This window comes from Ursus arctos, unplaced genomic scaffold (genome assembly GCF_023065955.2).
Source record: "Ursus arctos isolate Adak ecotype North America unplaced genomic scaffold, UrsArc2.0 scaffold_9, whole genome shotgun sequence".
NCBI classification, from domain to species: Eukaryota; Metazoa; Chordata; class Mammalia; order Carnivora; family Ursidae; genus Ursus; species Ursus arctos.
In genome coordinates this window covers 77,738,061-77,754,980 of record NW_026623111.1, presented here as the reverse complement: position 1 = coordinate 77,754,980, position 16,920 = coordinate 77,738,061, and the positions used below count along the sequence as shown (strand labels likewise).

The 16,920-nt window shown below is 35.8% G+C and overlaps 1 protein-coding gene across 8 annotated transcripts in view; it reads right to left on the bottom strand.

Moving 5' to 3' along the window:
• RAP1GDS1 (Rap1 GTPase-GDP dissociation stimulator 1) overlaps positions 1-16,920 on the bottom strand; it is a 146,731-nt gene that overhangs the window by 25,160 nt on the left and 104,651 nt on the right. For all 8 annotated transcript variants that reach the window (XM_026509688.4, XM_026509686.4, XM_026509685.4 and 5 more), the window contains 2 exons: positions 15,690-15,818; positions 1,271-1,396 (listed from right to left, as the gene is read on the bottom strand). In XM_026509688.4, coding sequence (XP_026365473.1) covers positions 1,271-1,396; positions 15,690-15,818 — 255 coding nt within the window. The remainder of the gene's footprint in view (positions 1-1,270; positions 1,397-15,689; positions 15,819-16,920) is intronic.

The window sequence follows — 16,920 nt, the reverse complement described above, 5'->3', positions numbered from 1 at the left end:
CCACCCAGGCACCCTTGCCTTTAGTTTTGAAGGATGTTTTCACGGGGTTCAGAATTCTAGGTTGGCATTTTTTTTTCCAGCACGTAGAAGATGTTTCATTGTCATGTGGATTTCATTGTTGTTCTGGAAGATAAGCAATCAGCCAAACTGTCACCCTTTTTAAGATGAAATCTATTTTTTTCCTGGCTGTTTTTAAGATTTTTGTCATTAGTTTCCTGTAGTTTCAAGATAATGTATCTAGATGTAGATTTCTTTTTATCAGGTCTGAGACTCATTTGGGTTTTGGAATATTTGTTATCTCCATTAATAATTTCTGGAAAATTCTCTGTCAAAATTTAAAAAAATATTGACTCTGCTTCCCCCACCACTTTTTGGAACTCCAAAAACAGTATGTGAGAGCTTCTCACTGTGCCCTCTGTACTTCTCTTTTTATGTATATTATTTTTTTCTCTCTTTATACTTCATTCTGGATTTTCTTCCAATCTATCTTCCAGTTCACTGGTTCTCTAAGATAACTGTATTTAATCTAAATCCATCCATTAGGTTCTTCTTTTGGGTTGTATTTTTTTCAATTCAGGAATTTCCAATTGTTTCTTTTCCAAATCTGCTATGTCACTTTTTATAGTTTCTAGTTTCCTTCTAAATTTTTCAAGCTTCCCTTTAACTCTCTGAATATAATAAGCATACCTATATTGAGTCAATGTCTAATAATTCCAGTATCTGGAGATTTGCTGTTGTTGACTGATCTTTGTGCTGGTTCTTGCTTACAATGTCTTGTCTCATGTATCTGGTCCTTACTGATTCTGTGCTAGACACTGTATTTGAAAAATTATTTATATGGGATGGTTTGTTTACTCTGGTTCACTCTTATTCCTATGGTATATCCCTTTAGATTTTTTTTTTTTTTTTTTACCAAAGATGGGAATAGTTTACCAGTGTTCACACTGTCCCTTTGCCCTGCAAGGCTTCATAAGTGAAGTTCAGCCTCTCAGGTGCTTTTTCCAGATGGGTATAAAAATGTGTAAGCTACAGAACTATGTGTTTGCCAAGACTTTAAAATCAAAGGAACTTGGAAAGTAGCTCTGGCAAATGTAGATATAGTTACAGAGTAGATAATATAGCTGAAGTTACAGATACCCAAAATAGAACATCACATCATTAATAAAGCAAAGAAGGCTTTTGAGTTAAATAGCTGGCAATTAAGTAATATTAGGAAAACTGGAAAAAGCATACATCACAAAAAAATCAAGAGATGCATTTATTTTCTCACCATTTTCTGCCAATGGAGCAAGAACTTCAAAAATCATTTCCCTTTTATCATGTTCTATTTGTTTCTTGAAGAGTTTTACCAGCTCTTCAGCAATGTTTGTACTGGCAAACTGTTCTTTACTCGACTCTGCAAAACAGGAGAGGTAACCTTAGAGTAAACACGCAAAATTAAATGCAGAAATTGTATTCTATTACTTGCAATACATGCTCATTTTGTACAATTACTGATAAACACAAATACTTTTCAAGTACAGGAACTATAAGATACACTTTAAATGCTGCTGAAAGGGAAAAACGGCTTTAAAGAAAACGTTCCAACCCAGTTTTATTCAACGCTATAAAAAATGTTCACTAGCATAACGTATAGGTAACCATAGCAACAATTAAATTACTAAGTTATAAATTCATAATTTCAAGGCTGTTAGTCAAAGAAGAAAAACTGCTCATACAGACTACATTTTACATGGCTGAAGTAAAGATGACTTATCATCATTACATTTAGATCATTAAAATGGTATGCTCTTGCACTGGTCCTGACATGCCTGCTATTAAAGGTCAATTTTTCACATGTACGTGGGGTATCATTCCCTCCTGCCTCTTCAGCATTTCCAATCTCTCCTCGCTGTAGAGGCCCATCATCAGCATTTAAATATGCTCTAATATTTCTCACACAAAAAAGCAATATTAAAAAATTTCTCGGGGCACCTGGGTGGCTCAGTTGGTTGAGCCTCCAACTCTTGGTTTGGGCTCAGGTCATGATCTCATGGGTCATGGGATTGAGCCCCTCAATGGGATCCATGCTCAGCAGGGAGTCTATGAAGATTCTCTCCTTCTGCCCCTCCCCCCACTCACAGATGTGTGCTCAAATAATCTTTAAAAAAAATAAAAATAAAACAACTACTTTTCTTCAACTACCATCCAATCTCTGTTCATTTTCACAAACAAGTTTCTTGATAGCACCATCTACATACACTGTCTCTACTTTCTCAACTCACATTCTCTTTTAAACCCGTTTCAAACTAATTTTGGCACACCTGCTCCTCCCCTTCTACCAGACCTCTATAAATTCCAGTTCCTTGGGACTTGATCATTTTCTTTCTTATCTTTTTGGTCCTTACTCTCATCCCAGACAATCTAATTCTCTTCCATAGCAACAAAACAGCACCTGTATGTTGATACTTATACAATCTTATCTCTAGCCCTCTTCTGTACTTCAAGCTCTTACTTAACTGCCACCTGACATCTCCATTTGAATAAATTATCCCCCTCTAGTATCCAGACTCAATGTCTAAAATTAGGACTTTTGGTATTACCTGAAATGTTTTTCTTCCAGACTTCCTTTACTTCCTTTACTTGGTAAATGAACAGTCCATCTATCCATCTACGTAGGCAGAAACCTAGCAGTCATTGCTCACTTGTTCTCATTCAACTTTACCTCCAGTGAATTACCAAACTCTACCAATTTGCCTCCCAAATACAACTGGAATCCATTCCATTTCTCTCAGGTATCTTCTTAATTTCTTTTGCTGCCTCAGATGTCCTAATAATTTATCCAGAATTTTCATCTGTTTTGGGGGCACAGCTGACATCCTAGAATTTCTTTCAATCAATATCTTGAGACGTTCTTTTCTTTCCAGTATTAGATACTCTATTATCTACATCCTTTTGCTTTCACTTGTTGTAAGCATCCTCCAGCAGCTTCCAAATACACTTTCTATACTACTACATATAAGAGGTAAATATTTTTAAATCTTGACTGTCTGAAAATGCTTTATCCCATCTAGAGTTTATGCCTCTAATTTAAATTAGTCCCTCACCTCATTCCATTACTTTCTCATACTAACAATTATCACAATATATATGACTGTTTGTAAATTTGTTTAAAATTTTTCCATCTCACCCACAAGGCCATAGCTCCTTGAGGGCAAGGGCAGTGTGTATTAACTACCACAAACACCATGTATAGTAGAGTGCCCAGTACATAGTAGGTGTTCAAAATAATGCTTGACTGAATGACTGTGTGACTGAATGAAAAATTAAATAAATACAAGTGGTAGGTTCTGCTCTCCAGTTTCAAGTAAACCTCTGCTGGTATCAAATAAAAAATACTGCAAATTCAACTAAAAGAGAAAGGAGAAACACAAATCTTAACACGGCTTCATGGTTTTGATTCATTTCTTATTACACTGCTTTTGGTGCCTGCATCAGATCTATGCCAAAATGATGAAAACCTACCTCAAAACTTTATGATTCCTTCGTGCCATAAAAAAGTAGTAGGAATGGAGTGTCTTTTCCAATAAGCTACCTAAACCCTCAGAGATCATATTCTACAAATGTCAGCACACCTTACCATATAAAATGAGTTTGATATAAATAGGGATGATTAAAGTCCTGAGCATTGCTGACTGCTCCTTTGCTTCAGACAGTTCTTCAAATGGGAAGAATTTCAGGAACATAAAATCACAGGTGAAGTAGACAGACATCAACATTTATGTATGTGCTCCCATTCTTTTTAAAAATAATAGTATTAGTGTTCTTTTTTCCAATCCATATTCTACTCCTTCGAACACTTATTAAAAAAGTAAAACCAAATCACTCCTGCTAAGTTATTCAGGCCATTTGCCACCACAAGGAAACAATGCACTATGATTAATATACATATTAAAGAACAAGAGGGGCGCCTGGGTGGCACAGCGGTTAAGCGTCTGCCTTCGGCTCAGGGCGTGATCCCGGCGTTATGGGATCGAGCCCCACATCAGGCTCCTCCGCTATGAGCCTGCTTCTTCCTCTCCCACTCCCCCTGCTTGTGTTCCCTCTCTCGCTGGCTGTCTCTATCTCTGTCGAATAAAATAAATAAAATCTTAAAAAAAAAAAAATAAAGAACAAGATCTGTATTTATCCTGAAGGTGGATACAGAGAAAAGGCAGGATTAAAGTATGATTTGGACATTATATTTGAATCAAATGTCATGGATGCTTAACACACCCTTAGCAAGAACCCTCATTTTGTAAAGTGTTTTTTTTTTTAAGATTTTATTTATTTTAGTGATACAGACTGAGAGAGAAAAAACATAAGAGGGGGGAGGGTCAGAGGGAGAAGGAGACTCCCTGCCAAGCAGGGAGCCTGATGCAGGTCTTGATCCTGGGACTACTGGGATCATGACCCGAGTTGAAGGCAAACACTCAACCAACTGAAACGCTCAGGCACCCCTGAAGTTATTTTTATCAAAATTATACATGAGCTTAAAGAGATACTTAGTTCTAATACTTATGTTACCAGAAAAATCCAGTCTCCTCCTCCCATTTTTCCTTCTCAGAAGCCAAGCACATAAAGTTCTCTTAGCTAAGTCATTGGTATTTACCTCCATATTTTTAAATAACATATTTGTATTGGCACTTTTTGATTTTTTGGTTTAAATATTTTTGATTGACTTTCCATTATAAACAATTAGGCCTTAGCGATTTTGTCCCCCCCCCACCATACCCTTCATCTTCTCAATATTAATTATACTGTAATTTTGGTTATATCAGTAATTAGTGTTTTAATAATATAGTATTTCATCTTCCCTAGAATTATTTTTTGTTCCTCTGGGATTTTTTTTTCATTTGCTTAGTTTTCCATGTACTTATCATTAATTCAGCTCCAAACTGTTGATCAGCTGTCTGATCTTCTCTTATGAAGCTCACTTTAGGTAATCAATCAATTTCATCTCCTCCAAGAATTACCCCAACCCCCACTCTAGCAGCCTCTGACTTGTTCCAATCTGGACTAGTTGCTCTTTGAAAACAGGCCATTTGGGGCTCTCATGTCACCATCCTACTAGGAATTCTTCTTCTCCTGTTGGATCTCTTGTCTCCTGATTCCTATGTAGTCTTCTTTCTTACTTTAAATCCCTTGCTTTGGTGGAACACATCTTCCAGTGGCTTCCAGAGGAAAACTATGTAGGATATTAATTTTCTGAGATGTTCATGTTTGATAATGTCTTTATTATACCTTCACACTTGTTTGGCAGTTTGATTGGGTATAGAATTCTATATTGGAAATAATTTTCCCTCCAATTTTTGAAGGCAGCATTTTATTTTCTTCTGGCTGCCAGTGTTTTGAGACATCTAATGTTTACAGATTCACAGTCTTTTGTGTGCAACTTTCTGTCCTCTAAGTTTGTAAGATGTTCTTTGTCCCATTTTAAAATTTCAAACAGATGTGCCATGATCTGAGTCTATTTTCATCCACTGGGCTAGGCATCTGACAGACCCTTCCAATCATGGAAAATTATGTATTTTAGTTCTGTGATACTTAAGTTATTTAGCAATGGTCTCCTGTTTATCTATTCCTGAAACTTTTGGCTTAATTCCCTATCTGTATTTTCTCCTGTATTTTCTATCCTCTTGTTTTTTGCTTTACTTCTGCAACTATTTCTCCAAACAACTTTCATTTTAGCTATTGTGCTTTTAATGTTTAAGATTTTTTGTTCTGTTCGTTTCTTTAAAAATAGCATCCTGTTACAGTTTCACACTCACAGTATTTTTTTCTCACTTACCTGAGTATATTTGCCCTTTTTTCCTCACCCTGCATCGTTTTTATTTCCTCCAAATTGTTTTTTCTATTTATTTCATTACCTTTCATGTTAGGAGCTATCCTTACCTCTCTAATTGTCTATATATTGATTAAAAATTGGGATTTAAATTGGTGGGGAAGATGGTAGAGTAAGAAGGCCTAACCTTGCCCTGTCTAATGGATACAACCAGATAATACCCATATCAGCATAAATAACCCAGGAAATGACCTGAAGACTGGCAGAACAAACTCTACAACTATAGGCAGGGAAGAGGTCACATCAAAGAAGGTAAGAAGGTGGTCTGGAAGCGAAACAAACTTTGGCTGTCCGTGGTAAGGAGGGAGCCAATGGTGTAGAGAAGGGCAGAAAATAGACTTTCACACAAGGAGCCCATAAATGGAGGAAGAATCTCTGTAATATTTACCTCTGATAGTGAGAGGGGCCAAATTTTGTAAGTTCTTAAAACCACTGGGACTTACAGCCTGGAATTTTAAAATTAGGGACTCAGCTCTCGAAGAGCCCAGAAGGCATGAGGAAGTGGAGTTCCTGCCCTTAAAGAGACAGAACGACAAACAGACCATGCAGATACAGCATAAAACCAACAGTTTGAAAAATGCTAGGGAGCAGACAGGAGGGGGAATAATTTGCTCATCTCAGAGCACAGTTAGGTGAGACAAGGATCATGGAGAGATCCCTCCAGGAACAAAGGAGCTGGCAGATGGCATTTCCCTCCTCCCCTGACAGCATAAAGAATGGCCACCTGTGGAACCAGCCTGGTATCCACACTCCTTACCTAACTTGGTTGCATTAAGCACCCCTCACTCCCCACACTTTGGCAGATCTACCTTTCCCAGTCATGCTCACCTCAGACCCAGTGCTGTGCCCCCCACCCTCCTCCCCAGAAGACCAGTGCAAACCTTGTCAATACCATATCTCCTGACTTGCCCATTTAGTGACACCTTGGTCCTGGCAGGGGCAGGTCTAGTTTTGCAAGCAGACCACCACACACCTTGCTGCATACAGTGGACCAAGAGCCTCTGCAGACAATTACACTGAAGGAAAAAGAGGTCAAGACTCAACAGCACAGCACATGCAACACACATAGGGAGATGGTCCCTGAAGTGCCAGGCCCTGGGGAACAGGGGACACTGCATTGCAGGGCACTACAGGACCTCTTCTTCATAAGACTACTACTGTTAAGAGCAAGAGAAGTAGCTAACTTTCTTAACACACAGAAACAGACACAGAAAGTCAGACAAAATGAGACAGAGAAACAACTCCCAAAAAAGAACACAATCAAACCACAGCAAGAGACCAAAGCAAAACAGATATAAGTACTCTGCCTGGTAGAGAATTTAAAGTAATGATCATAAAGATACTCACTGGACTAGAGAAAAGAGTGGAGGACATCAGTGAGACCCTTAACACAGAGATGAAAAAGAACCAATCAGAGATCAAGGACACAATAAATGAAATTAAAAATACACTTGATGGAACAAATATCAGGTTAGATGAAGCAGAGAAATAAATTAATGGCCTGGAAGACAGTAATGGACAGTAACTGAGCCGAACAAAGGAAAGAAAATTATGCAAATTGAGAATAGTCTTAGGGAACTCAGTGATTCCATCAAGCATAACAACATCTACATTATAGGGAACTCAGAAAAACAAGAGAGAGATAAGAGGGCAGAAAATTAATCTGAAGAAATAATAGCTGAAAACTTCCCTGATTTGGGGAAGGAAATAGATATCCAGATCAAGGAGGCACAGACATTCCCCCCAAAAATTCAACCTAAGGATGTCCACACCAAGACACATAATAATAAAAAAGGCAAAAGGTAGTGATAGAGAAAAAAAATTTTAAAGCAGCAAGAAAAAAGACAGTTACATACAAGGGAAACCCCATAAGGCTATCAGTGGATTTTTCAGCAGAAACTTTGCAGGCCAGAGGAGAGTGGCATGATACATGCAAAGTGCTGTAAGGAAAAATCTGCAGCCAAGAATACTATGACAAGGGTATCATTCAGAATAGAAAGAGAGATAAAAAGTCTCTCGAAGAGTTCATGACCACCAAACCAACCTTACAAGCAATATTAAGGGAGACTCTTTGGATGAAAAAGGAAAGACCGCAAGTGAGAGTAAGAAAAGTAAAAAGCACAAAAGCAATAAAAGTAAGTATTTCTGTAAAAATCAGTCAAGGGATTTATAAAATAAAAAGATGTAAAGTATGATACCATATACTAAAATTATGGGCGGAAGAAAAGTAAAGAATGGACTCAAACTTAAGTAACCATCAACTTATTATAGACTGCTATACACAGAAGACGTTATATACAAACCTGATGGTAACCACAAATCAAAAACCAGTAATAGACATGCAAAAAATAAAAACAAAGGAATCCGAATAGAGCACTTAAAAAAGCCACCAAACTATGAAAGAGAAGAAGAGAAGAAAGAGAGAATCTACAGAAACAACCACAAAACAAGTAACAAAATGGCAGTAAATACATATCTGTCATAATTATTTTGAATGCAAATGGCTTAAGGCTCCAATGAAAAGACATAGGCTGAAGAAGTGGTTTTCATAGGGTGAAGCAGTGGATAAAAAAACAAGACCCATCTATATGCTGCTTACAAGAGACTCATTTCAGACCAAAATACACCTGCAGATTGAAAGTGAAGGGATGGAGAAACATTTATCAGGCAATGGATGCCAAAAGAAAGCTGGAATAGCAATACTTATATTGGACAAAAGAGACTTTAAAACAAAGACTGTTAACAAGGGACAAAGAAAGATACTACATAGTAATAAAGGGGACAATCCAACAAGAGGATATAATAACTATAAATATTTATGCACCCAACATAGAAGTACCCAAATACATAAAAAAGTTCATAACAAATCAATAGTAATACAATAATAGCAAGGGACTTTAATACCCCACTTACATCAATGGACAGATCATCCAAACAGAAAATCAACAAGGAAATTATGGCTTTGAATAACACACTGGATTTAATAGACAAATTCAGAACATTCCATCCTAAAACAGCAGAATATACATTCAAGTGCACACAGAACACTTTCAGAAGAGATCACATATTAGGCCACAAAACAAGTCTTAGTTAAAAAAAAAAATCAAAGTCATATCATCATCATCTCTCTCTTAAAGATCTTATTTATTTATTTGAGAGAGAAAGAGTGAGCACGAGCAGGGGGAGGGGAAGAGAGAGAGGGAGCAGCAGACACCCTGCTGAGTAGGGAGCCCAACATGGAGCTCAATCCCAGGACCCTGAGATCATGACCTGAGCTAAAGGTAGAAGCTTAACTGACTGAGCCACCTAGATGCCCCACCATGCATCTTTTCTGACCACAATCCCATGAAATTAGAATTCAATCACAAGAAGAAATCTGGAAAGAGCACAAATACATGGAGGTTAAATAACATGCTACCAAATAAATGAATGGGCCGGCCAAAAATCAAAGAAGAAATTAAAAATTACATGAAAAAAAGAAAATGAAAACACAATGGTCCAAAATCATTGGGATGCAGCAGAAGTGGTTCTAAGAAGGAAGTTTATAGCAATACTACCTCAAGAAGCAAAACAAATCTCAAATAAACAACCTAACCTTACACCTAAAGGAGCTAGAAAAAGAACAAATGAAAGCCAAACTCAACAAAAGGAAGGAAATAATAAAGACAAGAGCAGAAATAATAAAGACAAGATCAGAAATAAATGATACAGAAACCAAAAAATCATAGAGCTGATTGATGAAACCAGGAGGTGGTTCTCTGAAAAGATCAACCAAATTGATAAACCTCTAGGAAGACTCATTAAAAAAAAAAAAAAAAAAAAGAGGGCCACCCAAATACCAATTACTTGGACAACTTACGAGCAATGGATAAATTCCTAGAAATATGTAACCTACCAAAACTAAGGAGGAAGAAATAGAAAATCTGGACAGACCAATTACCGGCAATGAAATTAAATCAAGTAACTGAAAAACTCCCAACAAACAAAAGTGCAGGACCAGACGTTTCACAGGTAATTTCTACCAAACATTTAAAGAAGAGTTAATACCCACTCTTCTCAAACTATTCCAACAAATACAAGAGTAAGGAAATCTTCCAAATTCATTTTAGGAGGCCAGTATCAACCTGATACCAAAACTAGATAAAGACACTACTAGGAAAGAGAACTACAGGTAAATATCTCTCATGAATATAGATGCAAAAATTCTCAACACAAAATACTAACAAACTGAATCCAACAATACATTAAAAAAATCAAACACCACAAGCAAGTGGGTTATTCCTGGGATGCAAGTGTGGTTCAATATTTGCAAAACAATCAATGTGATACATCACATTAATAAAAGAAAGGATAAAAGCCACATGATCATTTTAATAGAAGCAGAAAAAGCATTTGACAAAGAAAGACATCCATTCATTACAAAAACGCTCAACAAAGTAGTTCTAGAAGGAACACATCTCAATATAATGAAGGCCTTATATGAAACACCCACAGCCAACATCATACTCAGTGGTGCAAAACTGAAAGCTTTTCCCCTAAGGTCAGGAACAAGTCAAGGATACCACTCTCAAGACTTCTATTCAACATAGTACTGGAAGTCCTAGCCACAGCAATTAGACAACATAAAGAGATAAAGGCATCCAAATTGGTAAGGAAGAAGTAAAACTCTCAGTATTTGCAGGTGATGTAATACTATACATAGAAAACCCCAAAGACACCACCAAAAAACTATTAGAGGATAAACGATTTCAGTAAAGTAGCAGGACACAAAATCAATGTACAGAAATCTGTTGTATTACTATACACTAATAATGAAGCAGGAGAAAATGAAATGAAGAAAATAATCCCATTTACAGTGGCATTGAAAAAAATAGGATATCTAACAAACTTAACTAAGTGAAGGACCTGTATTCTGAAAACTATAGAACACTGATGAAAGAAATTCCAGACAATTCGAAGAAATGGAAAAACATTCCATGTTCATGGATTAGAAAAACAAATAGCGTTAAAATGTCTATACTATTCAAAGCAACCTACAGGTTTAATGCAATCCCTATCAAAACACCAAAAGTATTTTTCATGGAACTAGAACAAACAATCTTTAAATTTGTATGGAACCATGAAAGACCCTGAATACCCAAAGCAATCTTGAAAAATAAAAACAAAACTGGAGGTATCAAAATCTCTGACTTCAAGTTATATTGCAAAGCAATAGTATTTAAAACAGTATGGTACTAGCATAAAAATAGACAAGTAGATCAATGGAATAGAACAGAAAACCCAGAAGTAAACCCATGATTATATGGTCAATTCATCTTCGACAAAGGAGGAAAGAGTATCTAATAGGAAAAAGACAGTTCCTTCAATAAATGATGTTGGGAAAACTGGACAGCTACATGCACTGTTTTTCACCATACACAAAAATAAACACAAAATGGATGAAAGACCTAAATGTGAGACTGAAACCACAAAAATCCTAGAAAAGAGCACAGGTAGTAATCTCTCTGACATTGGCCGTAGCAACATTTTACTAGATAATGTCTCCTGGGCAAGGGAAATAAAACCAAAAGTAAACTATTGGGACTACATCAAAATAAAAAACTTCTGCACAGCAAAGGAAACAATCAACAAAACTAGAAGGCCACCTACTAAACGGAAGAAGATATCTGCAAATGACATGTCCAATAAAGGGTTAGTATCCAAAATATATAAATAACTGATACAACTTAATACCCAAAAAACAAATAATCCAATTAAAAATTGGCAGAAGACACAAACACGTATTTCTCCAAAAAAGCAGACAACATGGTAAGATGCTCAATTTCACTCATCATCAGAGAAATGCAAATCAAAACTACAATAAGATACTGCCCCACACCTATCAGAAAGGCTAAAATGGAAAACACAAGAAACAAGTGTAGGTGAGGACGCAGAGAAAGGGGAACGCTCTTGCATTATTAGTGGGAATGCAAATTTGTGCAGCCATTATGAAAAACAGGACGGAGTTTCCTAAAAAAATTAAACACAGAACTACCCTACAATCCAGGAATCACACTACTGGGTATTTAACCCCAAAATACAAAAACAGTAATTCAAAAGGATACACTGCAACCTTATTTACAATAGCCAAACTATGGAAGCTGCCCATGTGTCCATCAATAGATGCATGGATAAAGAAGTGGTACATATTTATAATGGATTATTATTCAGCCATAGAACAGAATGAAATCTTGCCATTTGCAATGACATGGATGGAACTAGACAGTGTTATGCTAAGAGAAGTCAGAGAAAGACAAATACAACATGCTCTCACTCATATGTGGAATTTAAGAAACAAAACAAACAAGCAAAGGAAAAAAACAAAAAAAGGGACAAACCAAGAAACAGATTCTTAACTACAGAGAACAAGCTGAAGGTTACTAGAGGGGAGGTGGGCTGGGGGATGGGGGAAATAGGGGAGGAGGATTAAAGAGTATAATCATGATAAAAAATAAATAAAATGAAAAAAAATGGGATTTAAAAACTGATTCGGAGCTATGAGTTTGAGCGATCTTGTTAACTACAAGATTATCCGTAAGAGCAGTCAGATGGCCTTTTTATATAAGTATCTTTATGTTCTGTAGGACAAATGGGATAATAACATTGGGGTTCTCAGCATCAGTGTATCTATTTTCACTTAAACCATTTTTGGAATGGTACTCTGGTACCTGTTACTTCAAGTTAGTTTGATGTCCCCAGATTACAAATTTTCTATTTTTAGCCTTTCTAGAGAATAAATACAGTCTTTTGTTTACATGGGAAGGGGTAGTGCGGAAAGGGGCTTTCTGGCAGTAATGACTTCCCTACAAGAACATGCCCCTTATGAAGGACCTCTTCCACCTGCCCAGAAAGGGGAGAAGGGGAAGCATAAGAAGTGCCTGGTGGGGAGCCTCAGTTCCTATTTCATGGATGTGAAGTGCCCAGGATGCTACAACATCACGAGTCTTTAGCCATGCACAAAGGGTAGTTTTGTGTGTTTGGCTGCTCCACTGTCCTCTGTCAGCCTACAGGAGGAAAAGCAAGGCTTACAGAACGATGCTCCTGCAGATGGAGGCAACACTAAAACACCCTGAATCAGATGAGTGGGAAACTATCTCAATAAACACATTTTGGATAAAATAAAATAAAAGTATGGAAAGGAATGAGATTTTAATACCACCAAATTCTGATCCTTTTGAAGATTCCAAAGAGCAAACTGGTTAGTTCTTGGCTTTCTAACCCAGGATTTATATATCAAAGTTTTGCTACATTAGTTATTGCTCGTCTTTCTTCCCAGGTCATAAAATATTGTGTCATCTCCTCTCCCTTTTTTCTTTTCCCCTTTCCTTGTGGATTTAAGCCTTTAAAAAAGTATCCCTTTACTGTAGTTTTAGTTTCCAGAAAGAAGTGAAACTAAGTACAAGTTTTATTCTAACATCTCTACCCCCCAAATCCTAATATTTTAAGCAGAAAATTTTCTTTATAAAAGATTTTGGAGCCAAATAAAAAGGAAGTCCTATAAACTACGACTCAAAGAGAACAAAAAGGCAGAGCTGCATTTTCCTTTTTGCCCCCAATTCTGTAATAGACTGCACTTAAATTATTTTATATTTTGTCTTTATCAAATATATCTTTTGTGAGCAAAACCACAAAAATTTCTGTTTAACATTTTTATTAATAAATTTGACTAAAAGTAACTCTAGCATACAGTGATACGCCATATTCAGAAGTGTGTAATATAAATGTGATGGGAACTTGATATTTACCCATGTCAAATAATAGTAATGCCTTGTGTATACTTTTTAACTTATTGCAATAAAACATACACCGGAACGAGGAAAAGTATTCTGGGGCGTACATGTTCAATTTCGGTGTTGATGTGTAACATAGCTGTTACATGGACATAACAGACTCAAGATACAAACTCTAGAAGTCTTAGTACATAAAGGAATATTTCTTTTATCCTTTCAGCCTCCAATTGGGGTAAAGGTAGTAACAGCTGGAAATAGACTATGAAATCGGACCTAATGGGTATATATCCATCTTTTAATACAGACTAGGGAGAGGAGGCTGAATTGAGGTGGTCAATGCACTCTCCCAAAGAAATTCTGATGCCTTAACATAAGCAATTCATATTAAATGGTGTTTATGTTTCTGTTACCAAGATTAGGACATTATCAGGGATTATAGCATGATTTCTGTTTTATTTCTACAAAGTATACCAAACACAAATTCCTACAATCCATTTTAATAATGGAAAACAGTATCTTGTAAAACAATGAATGAATATTCTTTCATTTTTGGTCTTACGTGAATGATGGAAATAAAAACAACAGTATGAAAAAAAAGAAAAGCAGAAGAGGATAGAAGACAAGGACATTCATAAATACCAGGAGATGACCCACTCAATAAGAATGACTTTTAACATTGTGCATCAACTATACTAAAAATAAAACAAAACAAAATAAAACCAAAGTTCGCGTCTCATGAAAAGAAATTCAATCTAAACATGTTGCTGTTCTTTAAAAAAAAAAAAAGATTTAAAAATTAGCTCATGTTCTTTAAAAAAAAAAGAGAGATTTAAAAATTAGGTTTTTTTTGTTTTGTTTTGTTTTTTTACAAAATTAGCTCTGATAATCTCCATTCCTTTAAATATGAAGCACTTAAAGTCTAAGCTAAAGAAACTACGGAGATCAAGATTTTAACGTGTAGTATGTAAGAGAGCTCTCAGAAGATCCAAGGTTACAGTCCTGGTGCTTCTGTTTACTTATTTATAAAAGGGATTAATTTGTTTGTTTTAGCTATTATATCTAGTTATGACAAGACATCATTTGGTTTCACTGTCCCCATAATATAAAATTTGTTATGAATATGATTGTGGGGTAGAGTCAGACCAGGAGTCGTAATTTTATATTAAGAATCACAGGAGGAAGGTCAGAAAGAAGAGAGTACTATTAATGATAGAGAAGAATAAAACAGAGAAAAGAGGGGTTGTGGAGTCATCAGTCCTCTTCTCTGTTATGACTGGGCTGTGTTTCCAGTATTGCTCTGCTTCTGTTTGCCTTCTGATTTTCAAGATTTCTTGTAATTTTTCTTAATGCTGTTACAAATATATTATTAGGGAAAAGTCCTCTATCATTTTAAGGGATTTTCTAAAAAGAGGGGGAAAAACCTCAGTCTGTTAGGTTCCTTTTTACCTGATAAACAATTAATATAGAATGTAATAATAACAATCCTTTATTTTATTTTATTTTTTTTTTTAAAGATTTTATTTATTTATGTGACAGAGAGACAGCCAGCGAGAGAGGGAACACAGCAGGAGAGTGAGAGAGGAAGAAGCAGGCTCCCAGCAGAGGAGCCCGATGTGGGACTCGATCCCGGAACGCCGGGATCACGCCCTGAGCTGAAGGCAGACGCTTTAACGACTGCGCTACCCAGGTGCCCCAACAATCCTTTATTTTTGTTCTGGAAATGCAATACTTGATTTCAAGACCATCTCTCATGTAAGAATACTAAAGTCAAGTGGAGATCATTTTAAATATTCAACTCTATTAAATAATATTCAAGTGAAAACTTTAAACCTCAATAAATAAAACAATGAGGGAAGCAAAGGAGCTCCAATTATAAACAATACAATCATAAGCTATAATGGGACCTACTTTTTTTTTTAAACATTGAAGGAAGATCTACAATTCTTCAAAAAATAATATAATCTACACGGATCTCCAGTTTGTTAACATCTAAAGGAAAATTTATTGTAAGTACATTAACAAGTTATTTACATTTGTGGTTCATGACTAGGACTTACCAAGTTCTGCTAAGTTGCCAAATGCAACAAGACACATTTCTGTAAGAGCTGCATTTTGGCAATGGATGCCCAATAATTTCACTAAGGTAGGTATAACACCCATATTGATAAGCTGAGCTTGCAGGGAATCTGTAAAAAACAAACAAACAAGTGAAAGTGTTTATGTATCAAATGGACATTAGTAAGAAGAAAGCACCTCTTATTCTCCCTACTGCAAACTCAATACTATTTCAATTACAGTAAAATAAGATTAAGTCTATCCATACAATTGTCTGAAAAACCTTAAATCATTAGTTCACAAGAGTTGAGTTTTGACTCTTTTCAATGATTAAAAGAAATTTAGAAATGAGAAGAACTCAAATAATATGCCAAAACATTAGTTTTGTTTTGCTTTTTTTTTTAAACAGGGTCTTATACCTTTGTAGAGTAGGCTTTAAAAATGTATAAATAATTAAACATTACCGCTGGTCATTATGTGAAAAGGTTAGACAAAGTAATATTTGTATTATAGGAAAGCAGAGTATATGAAAAGCATTGAAAAACAAATTTAATAAAGACCAAGAGAAGACAGAACCTTAGAATCCCTTAAAAACAGCTGCTTCATAATAAAGAGTGGGAAATGTATATAATACACAAAAATCATTTTGATTATTTGCAGCAGAATGTTCTTCGATGACTGCTAGGAAAGAAAGTAGTTTTTACAAGGAAAAAATGTGTTATTTAAATATTTTTCTTTTCAAAGTTTTAGTAATAGAGACAAGCATCTTAGTAAAGAAAGGAAAATTTGGCTTGAGAGGTAAAGAGAATGAGATCAATATGCTTTGTCATCATTGCTTGCCTTCATTTTCTAAGAAACTAATGAGTTTTAAAGTATTTAACAGGCCTTGGATTTCCACAATGGCTCTTCATGAACAAATTAAGACAGAACACCTGTAGCAAAGCTGAAGGTAAATAAACGAAATGAAAATCAAAAGTATTGCCTCTCACAATAAGCTAAGAAAGATATAAACACACACATGCCTATGCAAAACACTATTACTATTAATAACTGTTTCATCCAGAGATACAGGAATGCTTTCAAAATTGTTTCTTTTAAAAATTATATGCCATTTTCAAGCTAATAATTTTCTCCAAATTCTTTTTAGGTTACCTACTGGGAATCTAAAGATAAAAATCCGTTTATTACAAACACATTTTCCTTAGAGCATGCATCCCTTGATAGTTTGCCTAC